Here is a 20101-nt window from a genome sequence, read left to right as displayed (position 1 = left end):
ATAAACCAGCGCCTTCCCTAGAGACTCCAACAAATAAATAAAGAGGGCTTTCTGTTCAGTCACAGGGAGTATTCAGCTGAATAGCCTTCAGTTCAACAACTTACTCATTCACTCATTTTTACATACATATATACATACATACACAGCAGTGCCTTATAATGCATATACATTAACAGGGACTACAAAATATTATCAAAGGGGAAAGCTGTGTTGCGTCACCTAAAATGTTAGAATGTAAGAATATCTTCAATAACCATGAACGGATCTGGAAAAATCCATGCCTTTTCTCTTTGACAATGCTGATGACTTCTGTGAAATATCTTTGGCAAACTAAACGGCTGCTAAGTGGGGGATAATTTAACCCTCATGATACAGTACATAATTGGTGATTTAAAAGCCAGGGCAACTTCATATTACATATCATGTAGTTAATCATACCATAAATACGTGGATTTAGTAGTAAAGAAGGAAGCGTGAAGAAGCTTATTAAAAGGTGTACAGTCTATACAATATACAAAACAAACCGATTGTTTGGATCTTGCTCTCTTAGCTTTCACATGGTGTAATCTGAGAGGCCCATGGTAGCTGCTGCTAGGAGTGTCATCGCAGGCGCAGAAGCTGTCATCTTCAGTTTCATTTCACAGTTCAGGTGAACAACATCCCGCAAAACTGCTTCCCATGAAACACTAAAGTGGAACTCGTACTTTTATTGGAGGTTCCGTTTACAATCCATGAATTGGTTCCAGATTCTTCCGTTTGGTGTCCTCCTGCCTCATCAGCGCTCCACTCACCCCCTCAGGTAAATGTGTCTTTCTCCAAATCTCCAAATCCATGACCATTTGCTCATAAGCCAAAACAAGTGTTTTTCCTTGTGCTTTTTCAATGTGTTTTATCAGCACTCGTATGATAGTGTCCACCTACAGACAGGCTCCAGAATGCCCCCCCCTTCCGGGTCAGTGTGTTTGGCCCAGTGACGGAGGGCCTTCCCTGGGCTTTGTGTCCAGCCCTAGCCCTACTGGAGGTCTGAGAGCTGGGGGCTAGCTGCGCCCTCGATGAACTGTCTGTCTGTGGGCCACTCGTAAACAGGAGGCACAGCAGGTGGTCTTGTAGTAGTCGTAGACACAGAGGCGAGCCTGGACCACCACATTGCAGTTGAAGTACTTGTCTCTGCAGTTCTCATCTGAAAAAACAATTATGCTGTATGAGTTTCAGAGTTAACCGAATGATTAAGTCTTCTTGCTGTAGTTTTTTTGTAGTTCTAGCAGCTTTGTTTTGCAACTGAAAACTGTTACAAATGTGACACGGTCTGGTAAAAATGTCAGCAATCCTCAAGTCGCGCAAATGAGCAAAAAAACGTTTTTGGTATTATTATTTTTTGTTTAGTTTTTTTGCATATTACGAAAGTGTTAAAGAGCTAAGATCACTAAACACTTACAATTTGTGAATTGGATTCACTGTCTCGTCTGCCGTAGGCTACTGGTAGGTGATACAGGGCTGTAATTTTAGGACGTGTTCAAAAGCAAGGACTGTGTGATCATCTAATTATGTGTAGTTATGTGTTTTTAGCATGTTGATGTTCTATACGATGTTCCTTTTTAGCACTGGCTATATTGTAGTAACCCCCATGGAGTACCGAGTATTGACACGGGCCAGCACCCCAGACAGCGGCCATTCCCCTGGCCTGGGCAGAGTGATAACGGGAAGACACCATAACGACGCACGGCTGCCTGCCATCAGGTGGATGGCCACGGGAAGCAAACCGTGGGCTCGTTTTCACGACGTGCTCACAGGTCTTACAGAACCATCGGTTATCAATCAAGCTGTATTACAGGCTGGAAGAGCAGTCTTGAGCCCCTGGTCTAGATTCAGCATGGTACTCCATTACTGGAACTGACCTATGTGTGGGATGCAGGGCTCGGGGCTGCAGTCCTCTCTGTCCGCTGGCCGCAGCTGCTCCTCGCAACCTTCAGTAGACAGCTGGTCGTCTGAGAGACAGCGCACCTCCCTCACCCGGAAGCCCCCCTCACACGTCTTAGAACACTGCCCAGACAACACAGAGACAACACAGCAGCTTTAGCATAAACATTCTGTATCACACCTAATCCTCTGTGGCTCAGTTGTGGTCCTCTGTTGCTCAGTTGGTAGAGCATGGCGCTAACAACGCTTAGGTTGTGGGTTCGTTTCCTGCTGGGACCATATCATGTATACTGAAATGTATGCACTCACTGCAATGTAAGTCGCTTTGGATGAAAGCGTCAGCTAAATGGCATATATTAATCCAAGGTTTAAGAGTGTGTTACAGTGTGCAAGTGGATGATTTCGTGTGAACCTAGTACATACGTGTGTGTGTGTGTGTGTGTGTGTGTGTGTGTGTGTGTGTGTGTGTGTGTGTGTGTGTACAGTTACTCACAGCGCTCCAGTCTGTATGGTACCACTTAGCTCCGCAGGCTTTGAGGTGGCAGCTCTGCTGACTGAGCGGGCGGTCCAGGGAGGAACACTCGTAAGGCGGCATGACGTTAAAGCCCTCGTCCGACTTCATCAGACACACTACCGCCCTCTGCTGGCTGCCTGCGCCACACTCTGCAGAGCACTGGAGGAAGAACAATACGACGCCATTGTCAGAACAATACAATACGAGGAGGGGGCGTTAGAAAACGACGAAGAAACATCTGCAACGTATTACTGTGAAATCAGTTTGATCCCCATCCTTAGCTTCTCCAGACAACCCCGCCCTGCAAAGACAGTTTGACCCGGCGTCGACCCTTACCTGACTCCAGGGCCCCGTGAACCACTCGATACGGCTGTCACACAGGCCGTTGTTGCAGACCTGGGAGTCGGCGGGGCGCTCGTGACCACACCCCTCCAGAGGCAGACTGCTGATTTGATTGGTCATGCACAGCACACCGCGTGTCCTCACACCCATCCCACACTCAGCAGAGCACTATGAATGAATGAATGATCTTTATTGTCATTGTAACAGGTACAACGAAATTTTAATGCAAACCCTAGGTGCTAACAATCAAACACATTCCTAAGATAATAAAAAAACAAGAATGAGACATAAATAGGGGGGGATATAAATAAAAATAGGGGGATAAGTGATCGGTAGACATCTGAGAATGTATCTATTATGTGAACTTCTATACTTACCATACACCTATGGCCTATTCACAGGGGGGTATATAGACAGGGGGGAGTTAGCACGTAACTGTGTACTTTTGTGCACTATGTAGAGAAGATACATAAAATATATCATATAAACAACAGGGGCCTAGTGGATAGTGAGTTGGACTGGTGATCAGAAGGTCATGCGTTCAAATCCCACCTGGGAACACCACCACTAGTGTGCCCTTGAGTAAAGCACTTAGCCCTACGTTACTCCAGGGACACTTGCCCCTGTAATCTCTAGGAGTAAGTCTGACCTAAATGACCTTATAACATCCTCATGGACGGCTGTATCAGGACAGCTACAAGTGTCAAATCTACAGTACATACTATTACAGTGAATCAGGGGAAGCAGAAATCAGCCTTGTTGTGTTCGGTATTCTGGTCATCCTGGGCAAGCAAGGAGGGAGGGCAGTGATTTATAGAGCACCTGTATTCCGTACTACACACACACTCACACACACTCACGTACCCGATTCCCCCATTCGGTGAGGAACCAGCTCTTAGCACAGGGGCCCATGTCACAGTTCTCCGCGTCACCCGGCCGCAGCTTCAAGTTGCACTCCTCGTCCGCCACAAAGTCGCCCACGTTGCTGACGCAGCGCACCTCCCGGGACCTCTGGCCCACTCCACAGGGAACGGAGCACTGGGGAAACACACAGGGGGGGGGGGGCTTTAGAATACTGTCTCACAGCCTGACCTATAGAACACTGTCTCACAGCCTGGCCTTTTAGAACACTGTCTCACAGCCTGGCTCATCAGAACACTGTCTCACAGCCTGGCCTTTTAGAACACTGTCTCACAACCTGGCCTATTAGAACACTGTCTCACAGCCTGGCCTTTTAGAACACTGTCTCACAGCCTGGCCTTTTAGAACACTGTCTCACAGCCTGGCCTATATAACACTGTCTCACAGTCTGGCCTGTTAGAACACTGTCTCACAGCCTGGCCTGTTAGAACACTGTCTCACAGCCTGGCCTTTTAGAACACTGTCTCACAGCCTGACCTTTTAGAACACTGTCTCACAGCCTGGCCTTTTAGAACACTGTCTCACAGCCTGGCCTTTTAGAACACTGTCTCACCGCCTGGCCTATTAGAACACTGTCTCACAGCCTGGTTCGTTAGAACACTGTCTCACAGCCTGGTTCGTTAGAACACTGTCTCACAGCCTGGTTCGTTAGAACACTGTCTCACAGCCTGGCCTTTTAGAACACTGTCTCACAGCCTGGCCTATAGAACACTGTCTCACAGCCTGGTTCGTTAGAACACTGTCTCACAGCCTGGTTCGTTAGAACACTGTCTCACAGCCTGGTTCGTTAGAACACTGTCTCACAGCCTGGCCTTTTAGAACACTGTCTCACAGCCTGGCCTTTTAGAACACTGTCTCACAGCCTGGCCTATTAGAACACTGTCTCACAGCCTGGTTCGTTAGAACACTGTCTCCCAGCCTGGTCTATATAACACTGTCTCACAGCCTGGCCTATAGAACACTGTCTCACAGCCTGGTTCGTTAGAACACTGTCTCCCAGCCTGGTCTATATAACACTGTCTCACAGCCTGGCCTGTTAGAACACTGTCTCACAGCCTGGCCTATAGAACACTGTCTCACAGCCTGGCCTATAGAACACTGTCTCACAGCCTGGCCTTTTAGAACACTGTCTCACAGCCTGGCTCATCAGAACACTGTCTCACAACCTGGCCTATTAGAACACTGTCTCACAGCCTGGCCTATTAGAATACTGTCTCACAGCCTGGCCTATAGAACACTGTCTCACAGCCTGGCTCGTCAGAATACTGTCTCACAGCCTGGCCTATATAACACTGTCTCACAGCCTGGCCTTTTAGAACACTGTCTCACAGCCTGGCCTTTTAGAACACTGTCTCACAGCCTGGCCTGTTAGAACACTGTCTCACAGCCTGGCTCGTCAGAATACTGTTTCACAGCCTGGCCTATATAATACTGTCTCACACCCTGGCCTTTTAGAACACTGTCTCACAGCCTGGCCTTTTAGAACACTGTCTCACAGCCTGGCCTTTTAGAACACTGTCTCACAGCCTGGCCTTTTAGAACACGGTCTCACAGCCTGGCCTATTAGAACACTGTCTCACAGCCTGGCCTATTAGAACACTGTCTCACCGCCTGGCTCGTCAGAATACTGTCTCACAGCCTGGCCTGTTAGAACACTGTCTCACAGCCTGGCCTGTTAGAACACTGTCTCACAGCCTGGCTGGTGATAGCTGTCACTCACGGAGGTCCACTCTGTGCGTATCTGCCATTCGCTGCAGATCTTCAGCTGGCAGGTGCTGGCCGTCTCAGGTCTCTCCAGGTGGCGACAGCGGCTGGTGTGGACGTTCAGGCTGCGGTTGGCGTACACCTGGCGACAGAGGACCTGGCGGTGCTGCATGCCCAGGCCGCAGGTCTTACTGCACTCAGACCACTCGCCAATGTCCCAGCTGCACAGGGGACAGGGGAGGCACAAACACAAAATGAGTCGACCCCTGCTCGGGAGACACACTGCATAAGGTCACGGGCATACACAGAAGCGTGTGCAATGTGCATCACGATCCACCTTATGGTTATTCATCCAACTGTAGCACAAAGGGAGTTCTCTGGGACTTATGTGGAAGGTGTGTGTGTGCGTGACTGTACAGTATGCGTGCATGTGTGTGTGTACAGTATATGTGTGTGTGTGTGTGTGTGTGTGTGTGTGTGTGTGCGCGTACAGTATGTATGTATGTATGTATGTATGTTAGTGTGTGTGTGTGTGTGTGTGAGTGTGAGAGAGACAGAGAGGGCTCTCACAAGGCAGGGCAGGGCTGGAGGTTGCAGGGCTCCTCCTGGGAGCTGGGCCTGGTGTTGCTGTCACACAGGCTGTCTGACACCTGCTCGTGGCTCAGCCTGTGGACACAGCGGAACATGGTGTACCTGCTACCTGCGAAACACACACAGCACAGGGTTAGACACGCCTGCATCTAGGATTCACTCAACTCACTTACTGTGGAACCTGTTACACCTACACACAAAAAAGGGAAATTGGCTGGCTGTGACATTTCCTAAAGTGTTAAATCAAAGAGTTTTTTTTTTTTTGTGTGTTGAGCAATTAATCAATTGATTTAAGCCGCCCAGATTCCCGTAAGCTTCATAGTACTAAGACTAAGATCATCATCCGTTGTTGGCTATTGACAAAAGATGATCGTAGTGCTACAGGGGTTTTAGGGAACTCACCAGTCACCTTGTTTCAAACACAGATGCTATGTCTCACCTCGACCACAGGAGGCACTACACTCAGTCGCCCCTGCCAGTTTCCAGTTGTAGTCTCGTTGTCGCCTGGGTGGGGGGGCCACTGGCACCTGGTTGTCAGGGACTGGGGGAGGGTACCTGCCCCCTCCACCGGCTGGGTCATACCCCTCCTGGTTGGGATGCCCCCCTCCACGATGGTCATACCCACCCTGTCCATTAAGAGTGTTCCCTGGAGGATCGAGCATAACATTTCAGCCTACAAAACCAGGGAGAGACGCATACATACAGCATTTCTTGGACTTCCTGTACTGCTCCATATCTGAACTATATTATTTCATACTGTATCATATTGCGTTTCATGTCATTGTAACCTGCACAGCATTTTGCACTACTGTTCCACAGCAACACGACTGGTCCCGCTGTAGTACAACTGCTATCACCTTATCACCTGATCCTACTTGTTTTCTGTTATCACATTACTTATTTTACTTTATTCTATTATTGTTGATTTCGTATTCTGCTGCTATTGCTATTATTGCTACTATTTGTTGATTTAGTTGATTTTGTATCCTGCTTCATTCTATTATTATTATTATTATTTGTATTCTTCTGCAATACCAATGTCGAAGAACCTGAACCCAAGAATGTTACTCTGTGTACCCATACATTGATGAAATAAAAAGCAATTTGGATTCTGATTCTATTGGGTCATATATACTGTATGTGTATTATTCCATTAAAGCTCACATATTGCATCTGCGTATAATGTGCTATACAAATAAAGCTTGAATGGGTTTGAAGTGGGTAGAGGTGGACAGAATCACTCACCCCCGGGCCGGTGGTCGGGGTGCTGAGGGCTGACGGGGTTGTCAGAGGGGAGGATGAATTCATAACGCACGCCTGGGTTGGGCTGCTGGAAGATCATCTGAGAGATGGGAGGTGAGAGAGATGAGCCTTCATATACCCGCACCGAACACCTTATTAGGAACATTCATCATCTCATTCACGTGTCAACAGTCCAAGCTGGTGGAGGTGGTGTAATGTCGTGGGGAATGTTTTCTTGGCCCACTTTGGGCCCGTTAATACCTATCAATCATCGCTTGAATGCCACAGCCTATTTGAGTATTGTTGCTGGCCATATACCATATAATGGGGTTGAAAAAATAAAAATGACATGAATTGTTGTGCATTTTCTCCGTTCTTTTCCTAATGAAAAATTAGGAGTCAAACATTGCTTGGCACGGTACTGTACAAGCTGATTGGGTTACGCACATAAACATCCAGGATCTCGTTGGTGGGCCCCTCAGCCAGGAAGGACTCCCCAGCGGTGCTGGTGATTTCATTGGGCCGTCGGTAGGTGAACATGGTGCCCACGCCCTCGTACTTCCCTGGCCTGTCGATGGCCCAGTTCCCGTTGATGATGGATCGGCCTGAACGACTGCGCAGAGCTGCAACACACACAAACACACTGCAGGGTTAGAATCATACATCCACCCTTGGGGTGCCAATGTACATCATTCTGACTTTTACATTTTAATTTGTTATAAGGGGGAGGCCCTGAAATTTGAACCTTTTGCCACCGCAACCCACATGTCACTGCGGCTTTACACAATGAGCAATGCTGTAGAAGTGGGCAGAATTTCCCACTTTCTGAAAGTAATTAGCATTAATTGAATAGATGTTTTTTCACGTGTAACTTCAAAGTAACACGTTTTATAAATGATAAAGCGTTGGCAAATCTTCATTGTGAAATGTAGCTAAAATACCACAGGATCTCTCAACTGCCACACTACACCGACTGGATATACAGAGTCAGCCATCAGAAAAGCATTAGGAAAGTAACATAATACTATTGAATACAAGAGTGTTTGGACAACTAAAAGTGCATTATTAGAAATTCACAAACTAGCACAGAAGTCTATTGAGGGAATGAAGGCAAACATGGGGGCTTTGGGTAACGCTTAAGTGGTTTATGGAAGAATCCTCGCAGACGTCTCCTGTTTCGTTTCACTCCTTCTCAGAATGTTTGCATTTATCCCAAGGACGTCGCATTCTCACTGAGCTTTTTACCCACTGACATCTGAACTCCTCCAACAACAACGCCAACACACAGTGTAGGTCCACTGAAAGGAGGCATTGTCCATGCGTACATTTCCGCTAACTCACTGCGGAAGTATTGTCTGGAATGGAGGAGTGAGAGGGGTAGGGGGATAAAGGCAGGGGGGAGGGGGGACTCACGAGAGAGAGAGAGAGAGAGAGAGAGAGAGAGAGAGAGAGAGAGAGAGAGAGAGAGAGAGGGTTCCATCACTGGTGTTGGTTTTCTAGGAAGCAGTGAAATTCCTCACCTTAATTAAAAAGGATGAGGGGGTTGGAGGAAAAAAGGGGTCCTCTAATGAAAGCTTGTTTATACTCTTTTCCCTGAGGGGAGCAGCCGGGGAAGTCGGGTCTCAGCTCCCTCTCCCCTCCGCCAGACCCACTGCTGCGCTACGGCATGGCTCTCATTAAACCAATGTCTCCAACAATAAAACACTGACATTCCAACTAGTCACTCTTGAAATGGCATACTTCTGTGTCACACACACTGTTATGCCTCTACAAAGAAAGACACCAATTACTTATTATTTAATACACATTCCTAATGACGGATGCCTATAAATGATTGTGCCACTGCCGATGCACTGGTGTGGGTAACTGATAATCCCCAACTGAAGAAAATTCCAAGAACAGGTCATCTCTGTATTTTGCATTTTAATTAAACAAATCCAATCAGTTTAACAAGCAGCTGTTCCCTGCTGCTTGATAACAGGCTTACAGCAGCGACGGCAGTGACGATAAAATATTAATAGCTGTTGTTGTCAGATGTTTTATAACTTGAAGCTAATCTCAAAATGTGACTTTTTATTAGTACCATAAATGTAATGTGAAACATAATCTAACATGTGGTCCATGGAAATCCCTTAGAATCACTCCTGCAGGGCACTAATGTGCATACTATATATGAGAGATATATTTCATGTCATCCCTCCTTTCTTACCCATCCTTCCTGTCAATCTCTACTGTCTCTATCCCAATAAAGCAGAAATGCCCTTTTTCTTCTTTTTTTTTTTTTTAAATAAAAAGAATCAGTCCTGCATGTGTCATGGTCCTGATTTAGAGAGAGATGTGGAGGATCCTGGGAGGAAGCTGATAAAGTGCAGGGTTCTCCCCAGGGTTCTCCCCAGGACCTTTGAACAAGGTGGAGCGACTCACGTTTGTTCATGTTAAAATTCTGCAAAAAGAAAACGCTTTAACGCTCAGTTAACTGAAGAACATGGCTTTCACTTCCGCTTTTAACAATGACCCTGTCACATATTCATTGGCGATCAAACATAGTTACCCTATCATTACTAAATATCAGTTTCATTTGACACAGTGGTGGAGCCAAGTCGACAAGGTGGCAAGGCGTCCCTTGTACTTGTACGTTGTTTGGGGGGAAAAACCCTAAAGTGACTGACTGCTGCTAATCACCCTGTAGTACTCACCCAAGTAGTTCCTGCTCTTTACCATCTCCGTCACGTTGATCTTGGTGGCTCCCTCAGGGATCTCCACGACCTTGTGGTAACCCACCTTGGACAGGCTGTGCTGGAACAGCCCCGACACCAGCTTACAGGCAGTGTTGTCCCCTCCACACACACCACACTTGTCCATCACCTTGCCTGAGCCAAGGAACTCATCGCAGCCCAGACTCTGTCAAAGAGAGAGGTAATCATTCACACAGGTACGTACAGGCAGACAGCTCTCTGCTTTATTGCAGGCAGAGGTGCAGGATTACATCCTAGGTGAAACAGTGTTTAGTTGAAGAGATTGTTCAAACTGCTGTATGTAAAAGCTCAAATTAACCACCTCGTTAATCAAGTAAATAGGAGAAATTAGAGGGTTCTGTGGGTTCTAGTAATACCGTATAAACATACTCAGATTTCAAAGTTCTGTTGAGTTCATTCTGCCTCAACTCGTCTATAAATTCCCTGACCTGCTCATAATTAACCACCAGAACACAACAACCAATTAGTACTGGGCTTGTTTAATTCCGAAAGGCATTTTCTTGGCATGACGCTGAAACCACCAAAGATAATCCTCGGGGGTGTTCGTTTTTTTTCTGTCACATTGGCAGTCGTAAATTACAGGCAGCCTGGATACGGTAAGTATAGAACTCTCAAATCAGCAGTCCATAAATTCAGCCAATCCAGCCGTAAAAAAAAACAGCTTGCTGTGTGAACAGGTGCTGCAGGGGCTGGAACTGATCCCAGCAGGCCACCGTACTTCCATGAGCCCTGGGCGTGCCAGAATATACGCCCTCGCGCGCTGGAACCCGGACCAGGGGGAGGGGCAATGGCCAGGGGAGGGGTCATGAGGGGACGCAAACGTTCAGAGTTAATGGCACAAAGCTCCTCTGTGATTGGACAGCTGCCAATCCAGTCAGGTTCATGTCTCTCCTGGAAAAGTCACGTTGTTACCTTGAGCACGGTTTCCATGGGAATCCGTCCCGTTCCTAGACATTACACCGTCACAAACAATTTCCTCCCAATCCCAGTTGAGGAATTAAGAATATCCTGCCTCGCAAAACAGGAACGTTTTCTCAGAACCCGATGTATATATTAGGTCCCAACATTCATAAAAACGTGTTTAATACGAATACAGTACGTCCTTTCACAGAATAATGACCATGTGGTTCCCAAACATTAAATGTGTGGCCCTAAACCAATCAACACTACTACACTATAAACATGAATGACACAAACAAATGCATACAAAACCCTAACCCTATGAAGTAGAGATGTTAATTAAAAGGGGTTTTTGCTGTAGATTCAAGTTATCTCAACGGGCTTTAGCTATAGCTGAAGTAAGTCAGCTGCAGGCTTGGATCAGCGGAGAGAGGGTGGCCTGAGGAGATCGGGGTAGGCTCCTGAGACTGAACCCTGGCTCTCGCCCACCCATAGCAGCGCAGTCTGACCCGGGCCAAGCCTCACTCTGGGCCAAAGCAAATACAAAGCACCTCCTTCTGCACAGGAAATAAGCGATGAGAAAAAGAATAGCAAACTAAGAGCCCTGAAAAATGACAAAACGGGCATTGCTGCAGAGGCCAATGTGGAATTATTCTAAAAAAAGAAAAGTACAAGGTTGGATTGAAATGGCACGGCAGGACATACTGGAGGCTTATTCAATAGAACAGTACATGATGAGAAACAGATTTCTTTCTGACGTTCTACATGATCCGTGCTGATACTGATTCACAATCCACTTTGTCGACTCTCATCAGGACAACAACCTCAAACCTCAAACTCTCAATCAATCAACAATCTCAATTCTCCACAGAGAGATGAAGCCTAGGGCATACTGTTCATCTCAGCAGTTTAAGTGATAGTTTAGAAGAACTAAAGTGTGGACTGAAGTCTGTCCTTGTCCATAGACTGTTTTTCAGGGTAGAATATGTGATTTTATAATTTGGGTGAACTATCCCTTTAAAGCTATCTCTAACCATGGAGCTTTGCTGTGAATTCTATCTGTGCCTTAACTTCTCCCCTTTCACCATAATATCTCGACCTAAAACAACATTATCACAGCTAGCTTTTAAACCGTCCGCCTTTTGCCCCGAGAAAGAAAGAAAAATGTTCCTTCCTCTCATAAAACACAGCGCAAAGACAGAGAGGTTATCTATGGCAACTTGCCTGGGAAAGTCATCTCAGAATCATCAGATATTAACATATAGGTAGAGAGACACCATTTATTCCCTGAAATTTGAATCATAAATGTATTAAATATCATGTCACTGCAAGGTTTGTAGGAAAAACAGTGTGAGGTTTTTCATTCTGAGAAGAGCTTAAGGCATGGCTGTCTACCTGACAGGACGCATTCCAGAATCCCAGGATTATTAAGTGATTTGGACTTTTTTTATATCCTCCAAAGCATCAGCTGTTAAGACAAACCTTTGGTGGGCTGTGAAAAAACTGTGACAAACTCATCAAAACCCCCAAAATACCCCAAAACAGTCCTCTCTGCCCTTCAAGCTGTCCCTAATGTGAACTTCACCATGAACCTTTACAAATGATGTGTCATCCAGCGGAGGCTGGTCGAGGTAGAAATCAGGGGAGGCTGGTGGAGGTAGAAGTGGAGGATTTGGGTTCATTGATACCATTCATCATATCATGCCATGCATTACAATGAGTCCGATTTCTACCACCACCAGCCTCCCCTGGTGTCATCAGTCAGGACATTTACGTTCCCCTGGTTTACAGTCTGGTTTACAGTCTGTGAGACTCGTCTGTACAACTCTGCCCAAATCCCGAGAGTACGGTACATGATGAATGAGGAACCAGGTTTGGAGGAATCTACGTTTTTCCTTTCTGGGCATCTGCAGTGTTAAAGTGGTCAATTTAGTTGGAGACCACATCATTGCTTTTCTCTGACCTGCTCTCTGTGGGTGGTTTATGCAATTTGGCACAGGAGAACAACATCCCCACTTTCAGGATAACTATAATGGGACTTTAACTGTCACTTAATCCACGTTCATCTGGAAATGGTTAGATGTTCAGGATGGTACAGTCATCTTACAGTCAGCTGAAGAACGTTGAAAACAACATTCGTCAAGCCATAAATCAAAGCAATCCTTTTTCCAGATACAATAGCTGTGAGGTTGGCCTGTCATGAAGCATATTATAATTCAACAAATCAATGTTGTATTAAACTTGCGAAACATTAGAACCAGTAGGCCGCACGCAGTCAACCCCCTGCAGCAATTATCTGCCCAACGTTTCTGTGATCTCCTGAAACGTAACCAGACCAGGACAACAAAGAGAGGTAGATATACTGTATGTACGCTAGTTTAACTTGGAGCTGGTTAAAGAGGTAGAGTAGTCAGTGACAGAGTTACAAAAAGAACACACAGTATGTACAGTTGTGAGCTCAAAATATGTACATGTTTACAATTTAATTTGACAAAAATACTTTCTGATCCTCAGAATAAAGAAACAAAAATACAGACAAGGCACCCAGTGAATTCCCATAATCCTTCACCACACCGCTACTGCTCTATGGATCCTGAACATCTGTACAACCACATACACACATGTAAGCACATGTAAACAAATACATAAGAGACTGAGGGTCAGGTCAGGTCAACTACCTTACATATCGCCTCAAGCATGACGTAAAAGCAATGGGAGACACAGTTTACCATGGTCATTTCGTACTGGCAACTTCTCTATAACTACAAGAAATGCTTTAGTTTGCATTTGTGAGCTGGCCAGCTAAGCACTTTGACTAATGCAGTATGACTGTAAAGCTATCAAGACCGTTCTTAGTGGACAGAGGCGCCTCTTCTCAGAAATCCAAGTTGGGAGGCTTTGAATTGAACTGTCTGAAGCAATAGAAGTGAGTGGGGGGGGGAAGAAAGGAGAAAGCAGACATTTCTATCATTAGTGGACAATGAACATGGACACTGTCAAGACGTACAGTTGCACACTCTTGTCACTAAATCCCTTTCCCACAAGCTTGGCGTAAGTTACTCTTGCCTTGCAATAATAAGCCTTTAAACCGTGTGTGGGGCCTGGTTTGTGGTTCCCCATGAGGAATGCAAATATGAATAAAAAATAAGTGGTCACAGTGACTTCATGCTTAAATTAACAGGAATGTTGGAAACATCTTACAGTATTTAGCTCCACCCGCCCAATCGTTGGCAAATTAACTTGTAGATGTGGTGGGAAAAGGAGGTCTGTCTGCTGCTGGGATTGCGCCAAGGCCTTCTGGGTAAGTGTTTGTTGAGTTCATGTTTATGTTGGTGAGACAGAGCCATCTACTGTGCCGACTCACTCCAAGATTAAGCTAATGAGTTACTGACATCAGCAGGTGCAGACAACGCTGACATACAGTACAGTGCTACACTTCACAAATACATCCAGATGCATGCAGCTGTTTGAAATGTTCATCTACACAATGATCTATTAGGATCAACCGCATATCCTACAGTACTGTGTATACCAAGAATACCAATGCAGGGCAGGCTTTTGTTCATTCATGAAGTGAAGCGGTTCTATCTCACAGAATCATAAGTCTTCTGGGCTGCTACAGTATCTCCCTCTCTCTCCATGTCCGTGGCTTGTTGTCAGGACTTCCTGGGTTCTCTACTCAGACCATCGCTTCCCACGATATGGTACACGGCCAGTGCCAGTCCCGCCGCCAGGCTGGGCAAAAGTTGAGGGATTTTGGACTTTAGCTAAATGTTTGCAGAGTAAGCTAGAGTCACTGTGACTTTTCCCACAGAGAATACAGCACATGCCAACACTTGACTACAGTAGATCTTGTCCAGGGGAGGCTGGTGGAGGTAGAAATTGGAAGATCAGATCAGATCAGAGATCAGAATTGCTTTTATTATGTCCCAATGTGCACAGAGTTACATTCTTTGGCTTAGGTTCTTCAACATTGGCCTTGCAGCAACATACACAATCACAATAATAGAGTAAAATAAAATAAGTAAAGTAAGTAGTAATAAAGTAATAATAAAGTCATAAAGTGATGGTAGTCAGACTACAGTTGAACCAGTCGTACTACAGTGGAATAGTGCGAAATGCTGTACAAAGTACAATAAGATTAAATGCAATATGATACAGTACAAGTAGTCAAGTAGTCAGCTAGTATGCAAGTAGTCATATAATATATAATATTTTCGTAGTGTTGGTGTGGTTGGTTTGGGGGAAATAGTCGGAGAGCCTCTTCCAGGAGCCCGATTGCTTGAGGGAAATAGCTGTTTGACATCAAGACTTCGGTACCGTGTCCCTGACGGCAGTAGCCCGAAAAGTTTCTAATTGGGGTGGCTGGAGTCCCTAATAATCCTGAGGGCCTTTCTGATACACTGGTCACTGTAGGTGTCCTGGATGGAGGGAAGCTCACATCCGCTGACTTCTGTCGGCCACTGTCGTGACATTGGTGAACTTGATTACCGTGTTTGAGCTGTGAGTGGCCACGCAGTCATGGGGAGTAGAGGAGGGGGCTTAGTACACAGCCTTGGGGGGCTCCTGTGCTGATGGTCAGTGGGGTGGAGGTCTTAGAGCCCATCTTCACCACTTGTTTACGGTCAAACGGGCTCATTGTAATACATGGAATGGAATGAGGAATGGTATCAAATTGTCTGAAACCATTCCTGTTTGATACTATTCCTCCTTCCAATCCAAACATTACAATGAGCCTGTCCTCCAATTTCTACCTCCACCAACCTCCCCTGGTCTTGTCATTGAATATTAGGCATCTTTCCCAAACAACATCACAGGGCTTACGAGTTGTAATAGAGCAATATTTTCCCATAGTTAATTTGAATATATAAACTGTTATCTAATATATAATAGTTTCTTAAACATCAAGTAAAGTAATCAACTTAATAACATAAACAAGTTGGTAAAGTTAAGTTGTGAAATGGTCTGTCCTAAGACTGCCTTTGGCAGGACAAACGTCTCCAATCCTTGAGAAATGTTTGAGATGAAAGCGAATGTTTTAGATGAAAGGGATTCTCAATTTATTTTTCAAACTATAAAAATCCACTTAAGATGATAGAAACACACTGCATAGACCAAATTTACGAGCAGAGAGTCACTGTTTTGTGAACATTATGAGCCCATCTTCAACTCTTCACATACAGCCAGAGAGAGAGCGCTGGAGCTTCGCCACTGCTGTTATCAAGACTTGGCTTGCAATGACACGCCGCTCATCTGGAAATGTAATATTTACATTACTGGGCTTCCAAAGCTGAGAATGCTGGGGCAAGATCATCCCAGCCAATAACTTATCAGTGGGAGGAGGGTGACCTTAAAACAAGATGGGGTGACATGGCATGGAAATGACATTACTGAAATCGACCGAAATCTCTCTGTCTGACCGGAACGTGAATAAAAGGTCGAGACAGAGGAGCATTGCCTGTGTTGTAAGTAACGGCTTACAATAAATTACACTCGTAAATATTAGAACTGTGGCTGCAACAAGTGATGACACTGAGAAATATGACTCTGAGAAGCCTTTTTAAATCAAACACAGGACAAGATGTTACTCCTCATCAGCTGGGACCAATTATATTCCCCAACACACGAAAAAACCTTCACAGCCAACATCTCTCTCTCACTCTCTCAATATATATATATATATACAGCCAGTCTCTCTCTCTGTCTCTCTGTCTCTCTGACTCTCTCTCTCTCTCTCTGTGAGTGTGTCTCTCTCTCTCTCTCTCTCTCTCTCTCTCTCTCTCTCTCTGTGTGTCTCTCTCAATAGAGAATAGAGGCTAGACATGCAGCACATGTACACCACTTTGGTGGCATCATAGGGTCTCAGTCTCGCCAGCGACTGCTGCTGCGTCTCCCAGCCCAGAGAGTTCTCCTGCTCTGCCTCTCTCAGCCCAGAGAGTTCTGCCGCTCTGCCTCTCTCAGCCCAGATAGTTCTGCTGCTCTGCCTCTCCCAGCCCAGGGAGTTCCAGTCAGGATGTGAGGAAGCCCTGTGGCTTGGCTTTGGAGAGCGCAGCAAAACCTCAGCTATGCGTCAAGCCATTCTTTTCATTTCATCTCTGTCTCTGCTTCCTGTCTGTTAAAACACTACAGTACACCACAACGATGTTAGGTGGTGGCAGTGCTGACATTATAGATCAGCACGGGTTGTTATATTACAACTAATACAATGACAGGAAGCTCTGCTAACTCTGAAACAAGGGACCAGGGGTTGGGAATAGAGCCACTCATATCCTGTATAACTCTATGTTGTTCATTGCGCACTCAATTTCCATACCACGTTGTGTCTCTGTGTGAGTGTGTGTGTGTGTGTGTGTGTGTGTGTGTGTGTGTGTGTGTGTGTGTGTGTGTGTGTATGCGTGTGTGTGTGTGTGTGTGTGTTGAAAAGGTTACCACTGATTTCTACCACCATTGTCACACCAAAGCGAAATCACGTCATGGTGGCTCCCGGCTGCTATGCCAGCCCACCCCCTCTGGTCCATGTGAAGTGCATGTGGTCGTTGCCGTGGCCACAAGCATCTGTATCCCACATGGTGAGATGCTGTGCGCTTTCAGAGGTTTGATCCCCTCTGCCTTTAATGAGGATGTTGAGCTACAGTAACCAACAATACAGCCTTCTTTGCTACAGTCAGCACTGGAAACACATCTGTGTGTGTGTGTGTGTGTGTGTGTGTGTGTGTGTGTGTGTGTGTGTGTGTGTGTGTGTGGTGTTAATGCAGGGGACAGCTTCTACTGCAAGTCAAAAGATGACATCATGCAGTTATGGTAGAGTCAGTCGGTTTGTGAGGTACGTCGTATTTTTGAAAAGTTAGATTTATTTCTCACACAAAAAACACGATGTGAAGGGTAGCATAGTGACTAAAGTTCAAATTAAGAGATGAGATGCAAATGCAAGAGATGCCTTTGTACTGCCTTTGTCTACTGCTGGTTGCACAACCCTGGTCAATGTGATCCCTCTTTACCCTTTGCACTAGTGCTGTTTACAAAACCACCGTTGCACATACCATATGATTGGACATTGCACATATCTGGTATCTGTACATACCATACTGTATATAAGCTACAGTAACTGTTCAGAGCTCATAACTGTATATACCTCTAGACTACTGTACATGCCATACTGTACCTATCACTGTCATTGTCATGTTTCTATATCATGTTCTTATATCACTTTTTTGCACTTCTGGTTAGATGCTAAACTGCATTTCGTTGTCTGGTACTTGTACTCTGCAATGACAATACAATTTAATCTTATCTAATCTAATAGATAATACAATTCTCCATATCAGATTACAACATTAAAAGGTGATTAGAATGTCCTGGCCATGTTTGCCTGTTATGAGATCAAGGCTTCGCTACCTAAGGGGGGGAAAATTGGCATAGAGTGGTGAAACCACCAAACCAAACACGTGTCCCTACCATCCCAACCGTGTGTGCACTTTTCGAAAAACATTTCGTTCAACAAAATGAAACAGACAAATGGACCATTCCAAATGGCCTGTCAATGGAAGAAAAATCCTTTCAAAGAATTTTCAGCTCTGGAACTTCTATCATAGATATGTTTGGGAAGCCAACCAAGGCAATAATCGGTGCTCGTAACCACTAATAGAAACACAAGCTCTGGGTCTTTTTTGGACAGTGATAACTCGACCTCCCTTTCCCACGACATGGCATTTCCGAACAATCAATCATCACGTGTCAAACCGTAGTGGGTATCTGAAACAACACAGGGGATAACTGGAAGGATAACTGTTCCCTTCCAACTGAGAGAAGTGGGACTCTGGTGCTCCGTCATCAGCCTTAAAGAGGTCATGCATATCCTACACCAGGGGAGGCTGGTGGAGGTAGAAATCGGAGGACGGGGTCATTGTAACGCATAGAATGGTATGAAGAATGTTATCGAACCCTGTTCTACACACTGTAGGAGCGGGTCCCGAGCGAGGTCTTGCCTCGACAGTGCAGAGTGACATAGTCATAGGGAAGGCTGTGGAGACTGTTCTCCCCACAGTAAAGAGGCCTCGTATACGCCACAAACTACTCTCCCAGCCCGAGGCCAAGGGCACAGCAGCTCCATAAAATGCCCACTGCTTGTAAAGCTCTCTGAAATAGCACACGGTGTGTTGATTCTACAGCCAGTAAACCGGACAGGGTTTCTCATGGCATCATCGTCTTGTTTGCACAAGACTCTGCGTGTGAGAAGATCAATTTCTTTATTATCAAAATTATTAAGTGACCCGATACCAGGTAAACAACTGTTAAACCGCCAGATGTTTAAGACATAGAGATTGATGGTGGCCGCCTGTGGCATCAGCTATACTATGGTAGTGTGCTAATGTACAATCCTTCTACCAGGTGTCCTTATCAACAGGGCAATGACCAGTAGTTTGATATGTGTTTGTGTCACACAGGTGGTGGTACTCTGAATACACACACACACCTCTGAACACCTGTAGTCACATGTTCATAGAGAACTAAGCAAATGGGGGAAAACATTACTCCTGCATACTTATGTTATGTTGATCCAGAGTATACCACCTGTCTGCAACAGCATCTCGTAGACATCACAACAAAGCAGCCAATCAGCCACACATACAGGACCGACGCTAAGCTACATGTAATGCCCCATGGCTGGAATGAATGGAATGAGTTTCAACAGTTAAAGATACTCTTTACTCCCATCTTTATGGGACAGTCTTTCCAAACGGAGGATATCACTAGAACAGCGCAATCCCCGAAGCAGCCTGTGAATGTGCTGTAACGAGTCCCCAGAGCTCTCTGTCTGACTCCTGCTGATCTACAGTCTGCATCGACAGATTTCTGTTATTTTCATGTTTGCTACTGTTTCGTTTATATCTTATGCTCACAAAATGTACACACTCAATGTGTGCATGGTCCCAGCCCAGGTCCTAGCCCCGGCCCCAATCCAAGTCCCCAGTCCCCAGTGCCCAGTCCCCAGTCCTGACCCCCAGTCCCCAGCCTCCGACCCCGAGTCTTGACCCCCAAGTCCCCAACCCCAACCCCCGAGCCCCGAGCTCCGAGCCCCGACCCCCCAGCCCTACCTGTACCTGTGGCTTCCCCGGCTTCCCCTGCACACGCATGTGGAGGCAGACGAGCAGCAGAATGGCCAGCCCTGATAGCATTCTCTCATCCAGCAGCTCAGCCCAGTCATGCGTTCACG

The 20101-nt window shown here is 45.8% G+C and overlaps 1 protein-coding gene across 1 annotated transcript in view; it reads right to left on the bottom strand.

Annotated features, from left to right (window-relative positions):
• Positions 1–1037: 1037 nt before the first annotated feature.
• thsd4 (thrombospondin type 1 domain containing 4) overlaps positions 1038–20101 on the bottom strand; it is a gene marked incomplete at both ends in the record, with an annotated part of 40632 nt that continues 21568 nt past the window's right edge. Inside the window, 11 exons of the mRNA XM_080539724.1 lie at positions 1038–1180; positions 1896–2040; positions 2411–2590; positions 2768–2941; positions 3638–3811; positions 5415–5619; positions 5969–6098; positions 6429–6635; positions 7235–7331; positions 7679–7854; positions 9928–10132. Coding sequence (XP_080395850.1) covers positions 1038–1180; positions 1896–2040; positions 2411–2590; positions 2768–2941; positions 3638–3811; positions 5415–5619; positions 5969–6098; positions 6429–6635; positions 7235–7331; positions 7679–7854; positions 9928–10132 — 1836 coding nt within the window. The remainder of the gene's footprint in view (positions 1181–1895; positions 2041–2410; positions 2591–2767; positions 2942–3637; positions 3812–5414; positions 5620–5968; positions 6099–6428; positions 6636–7234; positions 7332–7678; positions 7855–9927; positions 10133–20101) is intronic.

Source organism: Nansenia antarctica, assembly GCF_963989245.1.
Source record: "Nansenia antarctica genome assembly, chromosome: 9".
In the NCBI taxonomy this organism is placed as follows: domain Eukaryota; kingdom Metazoa; phylum Chordata; class Actinopteri; order Argentiniformes; family Microstomatidae; genus Nansenia; species Nansenia antarctica.
This window is presented reverse-complemented; position numbering and strand designations above follow the sequence as displayed.